The sequence below is a fragment of the Anastrepha ludens genome, chromosome 2 (genome assembly GCF_028408465.1).
Source record: "Anastrepha ludens isolate Willacy chromosome 2, idAnaLude1.1, whole genome shotgun sequence".
Taxonomy (NCBI): Eukaryota; Metazoa; Arthropoda; class Insecta; order Diptera; family Tephritidae; genus Anastrepha; species Anastrepha ludens.
This window is the reverse complement of record NC_071498.1, coordinates 100,146,980-100,163,057: the sequence shown is the minus strand read 5'-3', so window position 1 is coordinate 100,163,057 and position 16,078 is coordinate 100,146,980. Positions and strand designations below refer to the sequence as shown.

Below are 16,078 nucleotides of genomic sequence, written 5' to 3'. Positions count from 1 at the left end.
TGTTTGACGACGTTGTTGTCAACCTTTCAAAGTGTGTGACCAATCCATTGCCATTTCCTTATTCGCACTTCGCAGGCAATCTCGATCTGATTCGTAACCCCAAGCAACTCGGAGTTCAATATTTTTCGGGGTCAGAAGATTCGTAGTATGCGTCGGAGGGTTTGGAGGCGTTTTTGATTGCCACTGTAACTTTCCAAGTGATGCACCCATATAACACAGATTTAACGCACGCATTATCCTTGGTATCTTATCTTTGGTACTGACGCAAACCGAATACAGATTACGCTTGCATACTCTTTGCTCAAAAAAGGTGGTTAAAGTTATTATTATTGAGGGGATTACTAATTATTTCAAAACAAAGCCGTTTTTGAGATATTAGATTTTAAAAATTATTAAAAACAATATTTTGTTTCTGCTTGTACGTCCACTTTTTTTAGTGTTTGTTTAAGGGGCCTACTTTTCTCCTTTTAATTAACCAGTCATCAATAAAATTTGAACCCGGCCGTGACAGTTAAAAATGGCTGCTTAATAGAGCGGTTTTTTGAATACTAAGCATTTCCTACTTCACATTATTAAAAACCAAAAATTTTGTATGCATCTATTCTGAAAATAATTTTAAAAACTAGATGCCGTCTTAGCCATCCAAAATAAAACTTAAATTAGAGCAGTAGCCCATAACCGAATTGCGGGTTCAACTAGTGGAAGGTAAGAAGGAAAAAATTGAAAAATACAATTTTTCTGTTAACCCTATATAGGCACCCTTTGGGAAGAATGATTTTGAAGCGAATTTGCAAGCAAGAGTTACAAATACAAAAAAACATGGTTTCAATGAGTCAGAATTCGATTAGAGGACGACTACTGAAGTTAGTTAAACAGAATAGGTGGCAAATTTTGCATATTTGGAAAATATACTGTTTTGTTTTAAGCCACAAAATCAACCTCGAGAATGCAGTATGCTCCGGTGAAGTATTTTCCAATGAGCATCTTCGAAATCTGAGCTATGAAAGTCAACCTACTGCAAAAAAGTCACAGATTTCGCAGAAAAATACAAAAAGATACAAAAAATAATAAAAGATACTTAATCAATAGAGTCACATTGTTTAGTTCGACGAAAGCACACCCCAGCTGGTAATTAATGAAAAAAAATACGTGAGTCCGAACTGCTCTACAAATCCAAGTCCAAGAAGGTGAATGTAAGGTTGGTGTTTGAGGCACTATGTTTTAGTAAGGCTACTCTAACCTTTTCATTGTTGACAACATGATGAATAAAGAAAAGTGATTCGAAAGGAAAAGCCTGTTCAAAGGATAATCTTCGATGCAATAATCAAGACTGGTGAAGGGTTCAGAAGACTTTAAGTTCTGAAGCGGCCATCATAAATTTCGGATCTTAATATTATTAAAAGTTGCTGAGAAGTATTGGGCGAGTGCGTTGCTCTTCAAAGTTTATCCAATAGTGCTCAATTAAAACAATTTTTCATTAATGCAGAGAAAATAATGATGGTCGTAAATTTAATCAATTTTTTTCCACGAAGAATATAATATTTGAATTTTTATCAAATGTGATCCTAAAACTTTTTTACACGTCTAAAAGTGTTGAGTTCCTTATTTTCCATCCAGTATTTTTTTCATCTTATTTTTGTGCTCATTATTTGTTTATGAAAGTAAAGCTGTAAAAGTATAGTATATTATAACAAAAGCCATATAATCCAATTTCATCCATCAATAATCCAATCAAAATGTTGAAGTGCTATGACATGTCGCGGGCTGTACAAATTAATAATAAATAACACTTTCTAGCCTTGCAGTTATGCTCTAAACTTTACTTAAGTTATATATAAATTACAGTGGTCTTAAGCTTCTGTCCAATACTGTATATTATCAATATCTAAATTTTAAATGTTAAGTTCATGACTTTGTATTACCTCTACCGTCAAAAATATTTCGTAAATTTTAATGATATTTTATTGAAGTGAAAAATACACGAACACTTAAATGTCTACTTGTCGTTTTCTTTCGAGTGTTTATTTATTTAAACTCTTTGGAAAAGCACACAGGTATACATATTTTTAAATAAATCTTAACATTGCAATATAATAATATAATATAATCCTATACTAAAATTGATTGAGTTCTTGACCTTTGAACCCGTAAAGGGAGTAAATTAGAAGTGTGCTCGACTTGTAATAATTACGGCAGTATTACTTTTTATGAAATCGCATCACGTTCTAGTACAAAAGTTCTACAACAGTACCAACGACACGCGTTCTCTCACTTTTCATTGTATACGGAAGAGGAGCTATTGGTAAAATCCAATTTAGATAGGAGCAATTATCCAAAATCTAGAGCATAAGAAGAGTCAAGACAACTGGAATTTATGGCTATTTTCCTTCATCACTGACTTTGCTGACGACATGAACAAAAGAGATTACGGTGTCCGACAAGGTCTGAGGAAATCTTCCATTAATTGTTACACACCTAAGGGTATTTGTGCAAGATTTTCTGGACCGACTTTACAATAATACCAACGCGTATTGCGAAAAGGATACACCTACTTAGCAGCATTTAAATTTAAATTTTTTATAACGGAATTCTAAGCTTAAATATTTCCGGTCACGCTTCCAGTAGACAAACTGTATGTTGATGATAATTAATTGCTGCCGCGGCGATCACCGAGCGCATGATGCCAATTTTTTATTTATATATACATATATACCCTGTGACCAAAAAGTACCGGGAAGGTGATTTTGACTGTCTTCTACGATTGCCAAGGCGTAGTGCACCATGAGTACCTTCCATCGGGCCAGATAGTCAATAAAGAATATTATTTATCCGTTTTGAAGCGTTTGAGAGATGCTGTCGCAAACGGCCAGAAATGTGGGCAAACCATGCTTGGATTTTGCATAATGATAACGCGCCATCGCACCGAGTCCAAATTGTGCTGGATTACCACTTCGAGGAAGGAGATTTCAGTCGATAGTCCATTCGTCGGTCTACCAGGGGTGCATGGAGGACTGGGTTAAACGTTGGCCCATGTGTGTTGTTTCAGACGGTTCATATTTTGAAGGAGATAAAATAAATTTGCCTGAAATTTAACTCTGTTTTGTTTTATTTAAACATTCCCGGTACTTTTTGATCATAGGGTATATACCTCTCAGACTACCTAGCTGGCGGTCCAAGTTTTCCAGATTGATATAGCCCCCTAAGATTACAAGCTCCATTTCGAATTCATGGCAACGAAGATCGAATTCAATCATACTCATTTCCAGGCGACAACCGCTCGCTGCGAGATGGACGTTGTTTGAGCCACTCCTCACATGACAACAGACACTGCGATGTTGAATCAGTGCAGAATACTTATTTGACGGCGGCATTTTTTTCGCCTTGTCAGGGGCGTTGTGGATTTTTTGAAGGACTTGCCCCATCCCAAAATAAGAGCACTCAAACCCATTATTTCTACACGCCGCTTGTCCGGGACTGTTTTTTTGTAAATAATTACCTATTCACAGACCATATCAATACTGTTACTCGTCCGGTAGACAACCATGCCTATTATGATAAACGTCGGATGATATGCGGCGGGAGTTAACTCGATCCGCACTCGATTCACTTTTTCACAAAAATGGTATTATTGTTACCGACGGATGCACTGCATTACAATCCGTGAACTGTGTTATCAGCATAATCAGCTGTGCAAAAGACCAATAAATATTTGTTAAATAAAATGGATTCAATAGCTTTTTTTTTGGATTTTAATGAAAGTACAAACAATGATGCAAGACGAACCCGGAAAAAAGTAAGGGATAATGCTGTTGACGTGTTCCAGTTGCCGAATGATGTGTAAGTTCACTTTTTAAGGACAATTGACGAAAATTTATGTGAACTCCTCTTGTAGATTTGTTAAGCAATTCCGTCTTAATAAGATAGCTTTCCAATATGTTCTTAACATATTAAAGAGGGAAATGCTTCCTGTTATTAAAACATGGTCGATATCGCCAGAGCTCAAACTAGAAGCCTGTCTAAGATTTTTTGCTGAAGGGGGTTATCAAAATGGTACTGGGCAGGATTTTAATATTGGCATGGCACAGTCCACAGTGTCCATAGTACTGTCAGAAGTTTTAAATATTTTAGAGGCAACACTATGCCCCAGATGGATAAGTTTGGCAATGACCGAGACTGAAGAGCTTGAAGCCAAAAGATATTTTTTTGGAAAAACAAGAATTCCCGGCATAGTTATGTGCGTAGATGGCACCCACATAAAGATTTTGAAACCTGCTGGAGACAATTCGCACCTTTATTATAATAGGAAAGGATATTACAGTATTAATGCAATAATAGTAAGTTAATTTCTGAAATTTTAATTGACTAATAAAATGACTTTTTTCTATCTTAAGATATGTGACCATAAGCAGCGAATAAGGTATGTGAACAGTAGGTACGCAGGTGCAAGTCACGATTCCTTTATTTGGGAAAATAGTGAGGCTTCAAGACATTTCCAAACCATGTATGAAAATGGACACAGAAGCACTAGATTGTTGGGTACATATATGACAAAAACGAAACAGTTAACAATACATAAGTAATTTTGATTTAAATGTTCCCTAGGTGACTCTGGATACCCACTTTTACCCTGGCTTATAACGCCCTTCCGAAATGCCGGAGCGAATACACCCCAAAGCCGTTTCAATAAAAGCCATAGCTCGGGTCGCAATATTGTTGAACGCACAATAGGTGTCTGGAAGAATTGGTGTCGATGCTTGCTCTCAGCTCGCCAACTTCATTATTCTCCGGAAAAAGTGGCTCAAATTGTTAATGTTGCGGCGGCACTTCACAACATTCGGATCCATTATAATATTTCAGACGAATATTTAGAAGGGGGTTTTTGAAAGTGAAGAGTATGAAAATGGCGAGCCTGTACAACATCAAAGGTATACCAATGAAGCGAACCAAATCCGGAATGAAATGCTACACAGCTTTTTATAAAGAAACATTTTTTTGTTTTCATTTAACGTACATAAATATATGTATGTTTGTATATATTTCTTAAGAACAAAATAAAAACAGCCTTCTTGGCAAATGTTGCACATTAAAACTTAAACTTAAAATATAAAAGCCTTCTTGGCAAATGTTGCACTTTAAAACTTAATCTAAACCAAATTTCTAATTCACAGTCATTTTTTAAGTCTCAATTGCTTGTTAACTTCTCCTAATTCAATGCTTAAAAGTTCTTGTTTCACCCTTAATTTTTCAACAGCATTTGTCTCCATAGCCATATTATGTCTTTTTGTCTCCTCAAGAAAAGCTTGGAGAATTTCATTGTTTTTCTTCTGGTGATCACCCAGACGGTCAACCGACCTAGTCAGATCTTTCAGTTCTTTTTTTACATTTTTAAAATGTAGTTCCTGTGCCCCAACACCTTCCGAAACTTTTGAATATAACCTCTCCTGCACACCGATTTGCTTGTCTAACAAGTCAAACTGCTCTGGTCTCTTTTTTTTTCGGAGTTAATTTCGAATGTTTTGGTTATTTTCCACATCTTCATTTTCCAACAACTCTATGCAGATGGCGTCTCTCGAAGTATATGAATTTGTACGAGCTCTCTTCGATGTAGATGGAGTAATGTCTTCAACCACCTGCTCTGAATTTAGTGGAGTGGCATGCTCAATAATTCTCCTCTGAGGCACTCCAAACTCTTTTGAATTTTTAATGCCCCCAACACAGGCGTTTAGGCCCACTAGAGCAGCAACATCTTCTTCTAGCGACGATAAAGGTAGTTCCCTATTTTCGCCTCCACCAGTTGCTTGTAATTCCCTTTTATTGTGCGACAACTTTTTCTTTACTGCTGATTTAAAATCTGACCAAACCTTTAATTAAAACGGAAATAAGTACTTATATTCTCAATGAACTTTTGAATTATCAACAAACCTTTTTCCATTCTGAAATACTCTTCGATGGAGGCCCTAATGAATTCAGTTCCTCACGCACACTCTCCCAAAATTGCTCTACCTCGTTAGGAGCACTTCTGGTACAATTTTTTGCAATATCAGGATGCTCCTTCATACGAGATATTAAACCTTTAAATTGCTCTCTGGTGGTTGTGCGTTTCCTAAAAAATATTAATTTTGCCATTTGTATAAATTTTGCCAATATATATAATCCGAAAAAAACAAATAAAAATGTTTTTCCTTACATTTTATTGCTCTCCATCTTTATTATATTATAATAATATCCGCAACACAATGACCTGCGGATGAGAAACGAGTAAATTTCTTTGAAACGCGTATTGAGTGCGTTGTTGGTAATGCCATTTTTTTTAATCGATCCGTAAACCACATTATCGATCCGCATACTGCTTTATCCGACGTTTATTATGATACCGAATACTGTCGGATCGAGTATAACTCCCTCCGCAACCATCCGTCGGATACCATAATAGGGGTGAACAACTCTGTGATACCGGACATACATATATAACTTTTTTAATTTTAGCTATTTGGCTACTCTAGGGAAGTGAAGACAAAGAAATTCATATTACAAAATATATACGTTAAATGAAATAAGTATGTAAAGTAAACGTACAAATTACCCAAAATTCGGTTGAATGTTGTTGCACTATCGCTCAAAATAGTTAAAACATAAAAATAAAAATGTAAACCTTTCCTTTGGCTGCATACAGAGCAGCAAAGAACAAACAAAAACAAAACAAAAACTGCTTTTGCACAATAAAAAAACTGACTCATAGCTGACACCAGATGGGCCGTACTCACAATTGACCCTCACCCCCATGTGGTCTCCCAAAAATTCGAGAAGGACTTGATAAAATAACTCATTGGTTAGAAGAAAGACTGGTGCATTAAGCCAAACGAGACGAAATCTTCCCACATCACTTTTACACTAAATCGAAAAACTTGCCCACCCGTTAACCTCAATAATAAATTCATACTTCAAACTAACGTCGCAAACTATTTTCACCAAATGGAAGGCGCTAGGAATAAAACTTAATAGCCTGAATTGGTTAATACTTTGAAATTCCCATGTTTCTCTCGAAAGTAAGCTCTCACTTTACTCAGCTATCTTGAAGCCGATATAATTTTAGGCACTGCAGCTAACTCCAACAACGAAATACTTCAAAGATTCTTAAAACCCTCAAAATGATCTCAAACGCCTCTTATTATATCACAAATGCACAAATTCAACGTGATCTCAAAGTACCCACAATAATAAGAAAATATGACATATCACACAACACACGGCTCCAATCGCACTCAAACTTCATAATTGCAAATCCCATAATCTTCACCAGACTCAAGAAAATGTCTACAAAAGACCTCATTTGATAATAATTAGTATAAATTATTATTTTATTTATCATAAAACTAGTAAATGGTTGCACCACTGGGTATTCCATAAATGTTTTTTTCTCTTAAACGAATTAAATAGATTTAAGTAAAAATATTGCTTAATATTTAAAAATCAGATCACAATAAAAAAATGGGTTTAACATAAATTAAAACACACGCACACCTATTTATACCTGTATATTAAATTTTATGCTTTTAAATTATTATGAGTAAAATTAGAAAAACAAACTTTTAAATTTGAGCAACCCCATCTCACGCTTAAAACATTTGCGTAGCATTAATTTACTTTAGATTTTGCATAAACAGCATGCGCTTGAATTTGTAATTTGAACATTTTTTGAATAAAATTACAAGAACACAAATAACATAACACCACTTTTGCTTAGAAGAACCAATTATTTGACCAAAAGCCCAAAACACTGTTGGTTACAAATGAAGGCACAGTTTCAGCGCTCATGCGGCCACGCATAACTGGTGCACTCGATTTTTGTTAAATTTGTATAATTTTATGATTGTCGTAACAATGTCTTGAAATGCAAAATTTTACCAAAAGTATTAGTATATTATAAGCAGTGGCGTAATAAAGATCGCGGTATTAAAGATGTGTTTGGAGGATAAAGGGTTGGACTATGATGAGAAACTGCGTATTTTAACTTTGTATGAAGAAGGGGTGTTCAAACGAAAGATGACACAGAGGAAGTTATTGTACTCATCAAGCAGTGGTAAATTTATTAAAAATGAAGCACCAAAAAAATCGTTTAGAGACTCCAATCAAAAAAGGGATGCGAAAAATAACGACTGTTCGGATTTACAATATTTTCCACCGTATGCAATTCAAAAATCTTTTTAAAAGTCCAGTAGGATTTGGAATAAATCTTTATCAGCAGGATCGTGTTGCAAGCCGTTCAACAAAAAAATCCACTTCTCACACAAGAACTGAGTACTAAACTGCTATAGTAGACTCGAAATTGGACTACTGCGTAGTAAGGAAACGTCGTATAAGGTGTCTTCGATTCGTCATGAGTTAGGCACGAAAAGTTGCGCGGTTTAATGATACTTGTCTAATAACAGAAAAGAGAGCTGGCAGCATTTAATATACATAGTGAGTAATAGCAGTTTTATGAGGTATAACCATACTCGCTATGTTCGAACATTGATCGATAACTTTATTGTTGCTTTCACAAGTAATTTTTCGTCAAGCGAGTAGAACCAAAATACAGCGAGCATAAAAGTGGCAAGTCGAAGACGCTTTTAATCACATAAGAGCCAATTCAATTTACATTGTGCCTATTATCTTTCATACTTTCGATGGATTACTAGTGAAGGATATAAGGGGACATGTGTGATTAACATAGTCTAGCCTCGCGAAAGCCCGAGAATTTTTGTTATTGTGTACGTGGTCTTTTATACTTTATGGATGAAGTAAAGAGCGTAAAGGAGCGCAACGAAGTCATAAAGCACTCCATTTTGTCTGTAGTGGAAAACCAAAATGACTAGTTTTGCGAAGTCGTATTTTACGACAACTTACCGCAATGTCAGCGGTCTAAATGGGCGGGTGGAAATAAACAAAAATTGTTTGTAATATTTTTAATTAAAAATAATAACCTACTTCTTTCAATTTTCTTTACAAGCTTGAAAAAATTATAAACGCTAGGGAAAGAACAAATTTCTTCCATCTTTTTGGAAAACCTGATTGGTTTAATGCCTTCTCGAATCGAAGCATTCAAAGCATCTACGAGGGGTGCCTTTTATACGTCGGGATTTGGCAACCCTGGTGTTGCAATCTGGCAACTGACAGCTGTATCGCAAAGTTTGACATTTTTTGGCTTTTACATACGCAGATCGTTTTGAAATACCAGCGCTATTTGTGTTGTTTACAGTAACTTAAAAGATTCATCTCGGTCCAAAAATGGAATTAAATCGTGAACATTTTCGTGCGATTATTTTTTACAACTTTCGACGTGGATTAACTCAGCAACATTGCATGGATGAACTTAATTCATTTTTTGACGATGAAGCTCCATCAAGGACCAGTGTTTATCGATGGTATGGTGAATGCAATCGTGGTCGTAGTTCACTTCAAGACGAATTTCGTGAAGGTCGTCCAAATTCAGTTGATATTCCGAAAACCATTGATGCTGTGCGCGAACTGATATTGCAAGATCGCCATGTGACCTATCGTTAGACTGAGACAATCTTAGGCATTAGTGGGACCAGCATACATTCAATATTGCACAAACATTTGACTGTCAAAAAAATTTGTTCTCGTTGGATCCCACACAATTTGTCAATCGCTCAAAAAAAGGCTCGTGTCGATTGGTCGAAGGAAATGCTCAAAAAATACGATCGCGGGACTTCGAAACACGCCTATGACATCGTGACAGGTGATGAATCATGGATTTACGCGTATGAGCCCGAAAGTAAACAGCAGTCGACTGTATGGGTGTTTCAAGATGAGTCAAATCCAACAAAAGTTGTTCGCGCGCGAAGCACTTCCAAGCAAAAGGTCGCCTGTTTTTTCGGAAAAACTGGACATGTCGCAACCGTCCCACTAGAACAACGCAGAACAGTAAATTCTGAGTGGTACACAACCATTTGTTTGCCAGTTGTCTTCCAAGAAGTTAGGAAAACCAATCGCCAAAGACGGATCACTCTTCACAAGCACAATGCGAGCTCTCACACATCGGCTCAAACAACTGCATTTTTGAGCACCCAAAACATCGAATTAATGGGTCATCCGCCGTATAGTCCTGACTTGGCACCGAATGACTTCTTTTTATTCCCGTACGTAAAAAACAAACTGAGAAGTCAACGTTCTTCGACACCTGAAGAAGCGGTTGCGGCATTCAGAATGCATGTTTTGGAAGTACCTAATTCAGACTGGCAAAAGTGCTTCGACAATTGGTTCAAACGCATGCAAAAGTATATAGATCTTCATGGAGAATATTTTGAAAAACAATAAAGTGATTTTCGATGATTAAAATTTGTTTTTGTTCTCTAATCCCGACATATAAAAGGCACCCCTCGTATGCATGGAGTCCTACTTCTTCAAGTTCTGGAATATCATTTATTTTTATTTGATTTAAAAAAATTTTAAAAACTCAAAACTGGTTTTTGGCAAACAAAAACAAAAATAATGAAAAGTAATCGTTTGCCTTGAATCGTTTCACATAAACAGCAATGTAATATACAATAGATAACAAACAAGCCAAGAAAATTAAAAAAATATTATATAATATATAATCTATGCGTGAACGCCGGTGTATATGTATTTGCAATTCAAAGGACACTTCGTAGGTGCCAGCCTAAGCTGGCAAGTGTACAATTTTCAACCTTTTTTGGTTTTTCTGGCAGTGAGTCAAGTAGTTGTTGGAACTTTTCTCTTTGCAGTTTTTCGTATGTAATTAAAGTCTAATTACTTTTGCGCTCAATTGTACTAAGCAGTTCCTATACATTTAAATCTGAGAGCGGGGTTGTATAATATTCTTTTATTCTAGAAAAAAATAAATTGAACGTCAGCCTTGCCATTGTACTCCATGAACGAGTGTTTTTTAATTATTATACAGCCGAGCAAGTGCTCAAGTGGAATGTGCGCTATCTTTTTATAGTGTCGCATATGTCATTCAAAATAATATAAGGGCAAAAGGTGCTTATCTGACAATCGCGTCGAGTACGATAAATGAAGCAAGAATGAAAGAAATGTATAGCAGAATACCAAATAAATAGGAACTATGAAAAATTGACAAGCGAATGTCATAGGAATGAAAGCAATATTGGATGGAATAAAGAAATTTTGGAAAAACGTAATATTTCAAAGCCAGTAATCCTGGTTGTGGGAAAATTTCACAAAAGGTATAATTATTCTAATACTTATATACATATATGAAGCGATCCAAGTATTTTGATCATTGCCGTAAATTTTTCTGAAAATTGATTTATTTGGAGGATTGAGTATTATAGTAACCTGGTAGATTTTAAAGAAGCGTAAAATTTTGTGGTATATTCGATGTTAAAATTTTTTATTATGTATATATATTTCTTTTTTTACTTAAAAAACAGGTATTGATTTGCGTACGGAGTGTTTCTTCCCCGATCAATTACACATTGGCTGCTCCCGAGTAAATTTGCGCTACCGATAATAACAGAAACAGAGTAAATAAAAAATGTAAATTGAAAATAGAAATTCTTTGTCTTTTCATTTCAAAAATTGAAAGTTTGTAAATGTTTTACTAACACTAGATTTACCAGAGCAGACATTTTGACTGGTTGTGCGATTTCAATTCAAAATTCCTACTACATATAACATTTGCTTTCCGAAATGATGCTATGACTTTGTAGCTATAAGTGGATAATACATTTTATGAACTTAATGTTACTTTATATATATTGTTATAACAATTGTATTAATTAATTAATTAATAACAAAGATATTTTTAGCTATTGACATTTACACCAGTACCAGTCAAAATGTCTGTTGCATGTTCCTATGCCGGAACGTGTGATTTCGGAAGAATCATGAGGAATATATCGCCAAGTGGCTTCGTTCGTTTCTCTATTGGCATTGAGCCGTTGGGGAACATATAGGGTTATTCAATAGGGTTATTCAACTTTTTTCCGATAGGGAGGGCGAACGACGCAATATTTTTTATTTTTCGCTTGTCATTTGTAAACTTCATTAGTATACATTTCATTATGGAACGCTACACACTTGAGCAACGTTCTGTTGCTGCTACTTTAAGAGCATTACGGCCATTTTACGGTCCATTTAACAAGCCGTCCCGTTTTGGGGTTATGTGAAGTCATTGGTCTACAGTAACAAGCCGGCGACGATTTGTGAGCTCAGAGCCAATATTGAACGCGAAATTGCTGGAATTTCGGCCGATTTATGCAAAAGAGTGGTCGAAAATTGGGTTCAACGATTGGACTTCGTAAAACGTGCACGCGGTGGTCATGCAAAAGAAATCGAATTTCATACTTAAATGTATATGTTCAAACTCGATAATAAAAAAAAAATTAGTTAAAAAAGTCAAACCGTTTGTGTTTTATTCAAAAAAGTTCAAAAGTTGAAGCGCTCTTACTGAAAAACCCATTATAAGTATTTGTACTGAGTTAGAAGCCTCTCGAGTTTTGGGGAAAAACTGGATAATTACGCAAGCAAAATTGAAGGTGTTTACTGCAATATTGTTCGCACATGGGGCGTCCGGAGGAAATACTTTGAGGTTTCAATATTTGTAGAACAACAAGTGGGGACCATCATTTTTCTCCAACTCTATGTGTAGACGAGATTTTATTTAGATTCTGCGATACACTCGTTTCGACAAAAGGAGTCAGAGGATAATATAGCCGGAATAAACAGCTGAATATATTGTACAAAAACACAACAGGAGAAAATATTTCACATTCTCATAGACTATCTATTTAGATTAGTTGTTGTTGTTGTAGCAGCAAAAACATTCCCCATACAGGTACGAGGAGTGCTGCGGAAGAGACAGTCCTTGACCGGATATATAAAAGGTCGATTTTTTAAGAGCTATAAGAAAGTTTTTCAAAAAAACACACGTAAAATTCAGAAAAATGCATGAAATTTTTATTTAAATCGATAGTACAGTCCATATAATTTAATGTTTGAAGATTATTTCATGCAAATGTTGACCGCGACTGCGCTTCAAATGGTCCATCCGCTTAATCCAATTTTGGCATACTCTTCCCAATGTTTCGGCCGCTATCTTACATATAAATGCTTTAATGTTGCCTTCCAATGCGTTAATTGAAGCAGGCTTGTCTGAACAGATAACAAAAAGTAATCTAAAGGCGTTATATCGCACGATCTAGGTGGCCAATTGACAGGTCCCGAACGTGAAATAAAATGTTCAACGAACTCGCCTCTCAACAAGTCCATTGTTACGCGTGCTGTGTGGCATGTGGCACCGTCTTGCTGAAATCACATGTCATGCAAGTCAAGCTCTTGCATTTTGGGCAAAAAAAGTTGGATATCACTTCACGGTAGCACTCACCATTCACAGTTAGGTACTTACGGTCCAATGATACCTCCAGCCCGTAAACCGCACCTTACTGTGACCTTTTCTGCATACATTGGTAGCTCTTCGAATTCTTCTGGCTGATCTTCACTCCAAAATCGACAATTCTGCTTATTTACGTAGCCATTGACCCAAAAATGAGCTTCGTCGCTGAACACAATTTTTCGATAAAAAAAGTGGATCTTAAACTTTCTTAACAGAACACGCATTTTTATAATAAAATTGAATGATTTGCAAGCGTTGTTCGTTTGTAAGACGATTCATGGTTAAATTATAGACCAAACTGAAGATGTTTGACTGTGAAACTTGCGTCAGCTGTTTAAACCAACTGTTTAAAAATATAATAGCTAAGAAATCACCCGTTAGTAAATCTTTGTCGTTCCGGTTACGTAGAACCGACTGTCGGGGGCACGTATTTAGATTAGTAAAAGAACTTGCTTCAAAATTTCAGACTTCACTGTAAAAACTACACGAATAAGATCTTGCAACTACAAGTGTCACAGTTTCTGTCCGCGAATGATGCCAAATAGAGTATTGCAATGAAAATCTACCTATGTAGAAATTGTGACTGACAAACTGTAAGCAATTAAGTATTTTGCAATTTGGCAATGCCTATAAATTCATTTATCTATTACAACTAATATTCTTGAACTTTTTTTGTATTTTTTTATGAGTGGATAAAGACTGGAAGTCACAATAAGCAGTTTTTCTTATACGACAGTCATTTTGACTGGTTTTGGTAGAAATAGGTATATTTAAATAGCTGGTAAATCTAGCATAAGCTGGTAAATTCATAAATCCGAATGGGTTGGAGCGCGACTACCATTCGGAATTTACAGAGAGAACGTCGGTTCGAATCTCGGTATTTCTGCCATGAAAAAGCTCCTCATAAAAGTATCTGCCGTTCGGAGTCGGCTTGAAACTGTAGGTCCCTCCATTTGTGGAAAAACATCAAGACGCACACCACAAATAGGAGGAGGAGCTCGGCCAAACACCCAAAAAGGGTGTACGCGCCAATTATATATATATATATAATTTTATTAAACCGAATATTAACATAATGCTTGGCAGCGTAAAGTTCACATTTTATTAAAAAATTCTGGTTAAATCTCAAAGCAAAAATTATGTATCTCATACACATGTACTCGCAGCATATGGAGCAAGCAAATTCTTCCACAATCTAAATATGTAAAAGGCATTTAATGTGAAACAACCTTTTAATTTTTAATTAAAAACTAAATGTACATGTAACTAAATATCTAATTAAAAATATAATAACAGTTCATATTTTGTATTCCATATGCAACCTACATAGAAGTTACAAGCTCTGCCACACTTACACTATATCTATGGGTATATAAGTATATCCGTGTATGAACTTGCATATAATTGGGGATGTATGTAAACTTTTCCTAACAATGCTTTGCAAATTTAACTAATTTATGAATCTTGTAGTCTGGCTTATTCTGCCTGCACTAACTGCAAATGCCACACTGTGACCAAAAACTGGCAACAATTGTTGTAGAAATCGCATGAAAGCACCATAGCAAAGGAAATATAGAAAGGAAAATAAATTAGCCACATAAAGAGCTTATTCTTTCATTGACATTATAATCGTGTAAGCGAATATGCGCTGGATTTGAAATCCACTGCGTGCACAACAAAACAGATAAAGCTCTGATTTGGACGTCAGCACGAACATGCATGCAATGCATTCAAGAAGCCTGGCTAAATACTCGACAAGTATGTAAGGAGGATTTATAATTTTTGCAAATGGCATCATCTCAATCATATTTGACACTTGTGAACTATACAGCTCCATTATACAAACTTACAAGCAATGAAGCGCGTCCTTTTTTTATTTAGTGAACAAGTTATTCCAAAATAAAATTGAATGATCCATTTAGCACCACCTTGTATTATTGTTATAATATACAAAAAATACTGTGCGCATTTCGAAAAACGTTTTAGAACTTTTGCACACAGCTTTTCAAAGGGATATTAAACTTTCGCTTTTATATGGAATATTTGAATAGATTTTCCGTTTGGGTGCAGGGAGGATGAGGCCCGAACGATGACTGAATTACGTTTGCTCTAACCGCTTCAAGCTGTTGATGAAATCGATCAGGTGGCTAATATCTAGGCCTGCTATATATGCAGGCGTAGCAAAGAAGAGAGAGCCAAAATGTCTAAATCTTGTCCCCACGAAAGTAGGACAACTTAAAAAAAGATGCTGAGATGATCCACATCATCCTTCATACAGTTGAAGGAAAAAAGTCTCGAAGCAATGGCGAGTCTCACAGTATGCACACCTCGGGACAATGTCCGGTAAGAATACCCAAAAAATTTGGGAGCTGAGGCTTTTTTACCCTTAGAATCTCTTTTGAACGCTTTAGATGAAAACGTAGTCAGATGGATCTCAAGATCTTACAAGTTTGTATACTTGCCCAGCGATCGCCAACCAGAGAAAAAGAAAGTATTAGACGCGGAAAACTATCACACATGTCACCTATCTAGCTAACTCATCCCTTTGCCCAGGGACTCAGATAATAAATATTAAATAATTTGGATACGATTGAAAAAGAAGCCAAGCATTCCCTGACCAGTATCGAGCGCTCCATAATCTAGTCTAATGCCTTAATTGCTGCTTGGCTGTCGGAGTAGATATTTACTTTCTTATAG

The 16,078-nt window shown here is 35.8% G+C and overlaps 1 protein-coding gene across 1 annotated transcript; it reads left to right on the top strand.

Moving 5' to 3' along the window:
- Positions 1 to 4,377: 4,377 nt before the first annotated feature.
- Positions 4,378 to 5,084, top strand: LOC128858723 (putative nuclease HARBI1). The gene is made up of 2 exons (XM_054095206.1): positions 4,378 to 4,536; positions 4,603 to 5,084. Exons 1-2 carry the CDS (start codon positions 4,500 to 4,502, stop codon positions 4,881 to 4,883), a joined length of 318 nt encoding a protein of 105 aa, XP_053951181.1. The 5' UTR covers positions 4,378 to 4,499; the 3' UTR covers positions 4,884 to 5,084.
- The last annotated feature ends 10,994 nt before the right edge of the window (positions 5,085 to 16,078 follow it).